The sequence below is a fragment of the Priapulus caudatus genome, unplaced genomic scaffold (assembly GCF_000485595.1).
Source record: "Priapulus caudatus unplaced genomic scaffold, Priapulus_caudatus-5.0.1 Scaffold57, whole genome shotgun sequence".
In the NCBI taxonomy this organism is placed as follows: domain Eukaryota; kingdom Metazoa; phylum Priapulida; class Priapulimorpha; order Priapulimorphida; family Priapulidae; genus Priapulus; species Priapulus caudatus.
Window position 1 is genome coordinate 122784 of NW_014577118.1, and position 443 is coordinate 123226.

The 443-nt window shown below is 59.1% G+C and overlaps 1 protein-coding gene across 1 annotated transcript in view; it reads right to left on the bottom strand.

Moving 5' to 3' along the window:
• LOC106821051 overlaps positions 1 to 118 on the bottom strand; it is a gene marked incomplete at its 5' end in the record, with an annotated part of 68136 nt that extends 68018 nt beyond the window's left edge. The window contains one exon of the mRNA XM_014825692.1: positions 4 to 118. Coding sequence (XP_014681178.1) covers positions 4 to 118 — 115 coding nt within the window. The remainder of the gene's footprint in view (positions 1 to 3) is intronic.
• Positions 119 to 443: the final 325 nt, after the last annotated feature.

Genomic DNA, 443 nt, shown 5'->3' on the forward strand with positions numbered 1-443 from the left:
TGCTGCTACTACTGCTGCTTGTGCTGCTGCTGCTGCTACTGCTGCTACTGCTGCTGCTGCTGCTGCTACTACTGCTGCTTGTGCTGCTGCTGCTTGTGCTGCTGCTGCTGCTGCTACTGCTGCTGCTGCTGCTGCTACTACTGCTGCTTGTGCTGCTGCTGCTTGTGCTGCTGCTGCTGCTGCTACTGCTGCTGCTGCTGCTGCTACTACTGCTGCTTGTGCTGCTGCTGCTTGTGCTGCTGCTGCTGCTGCTACTGCTGCTGCTGCTGCTGCTACTACTGCTGCTGCTACTGTTACTGGCGGTGGTGGTGCTGCTACTGCTGCTGCTGCTGCTACTGTTACTGGCGGTGGTGGTGGTGCTACTGCTGCTGCTACTACTGCTACTGGTGGTGGTGGTGGTGGTGCTACTGCTGCTGCTGCATCAGCGGGACAGACTACGCCAC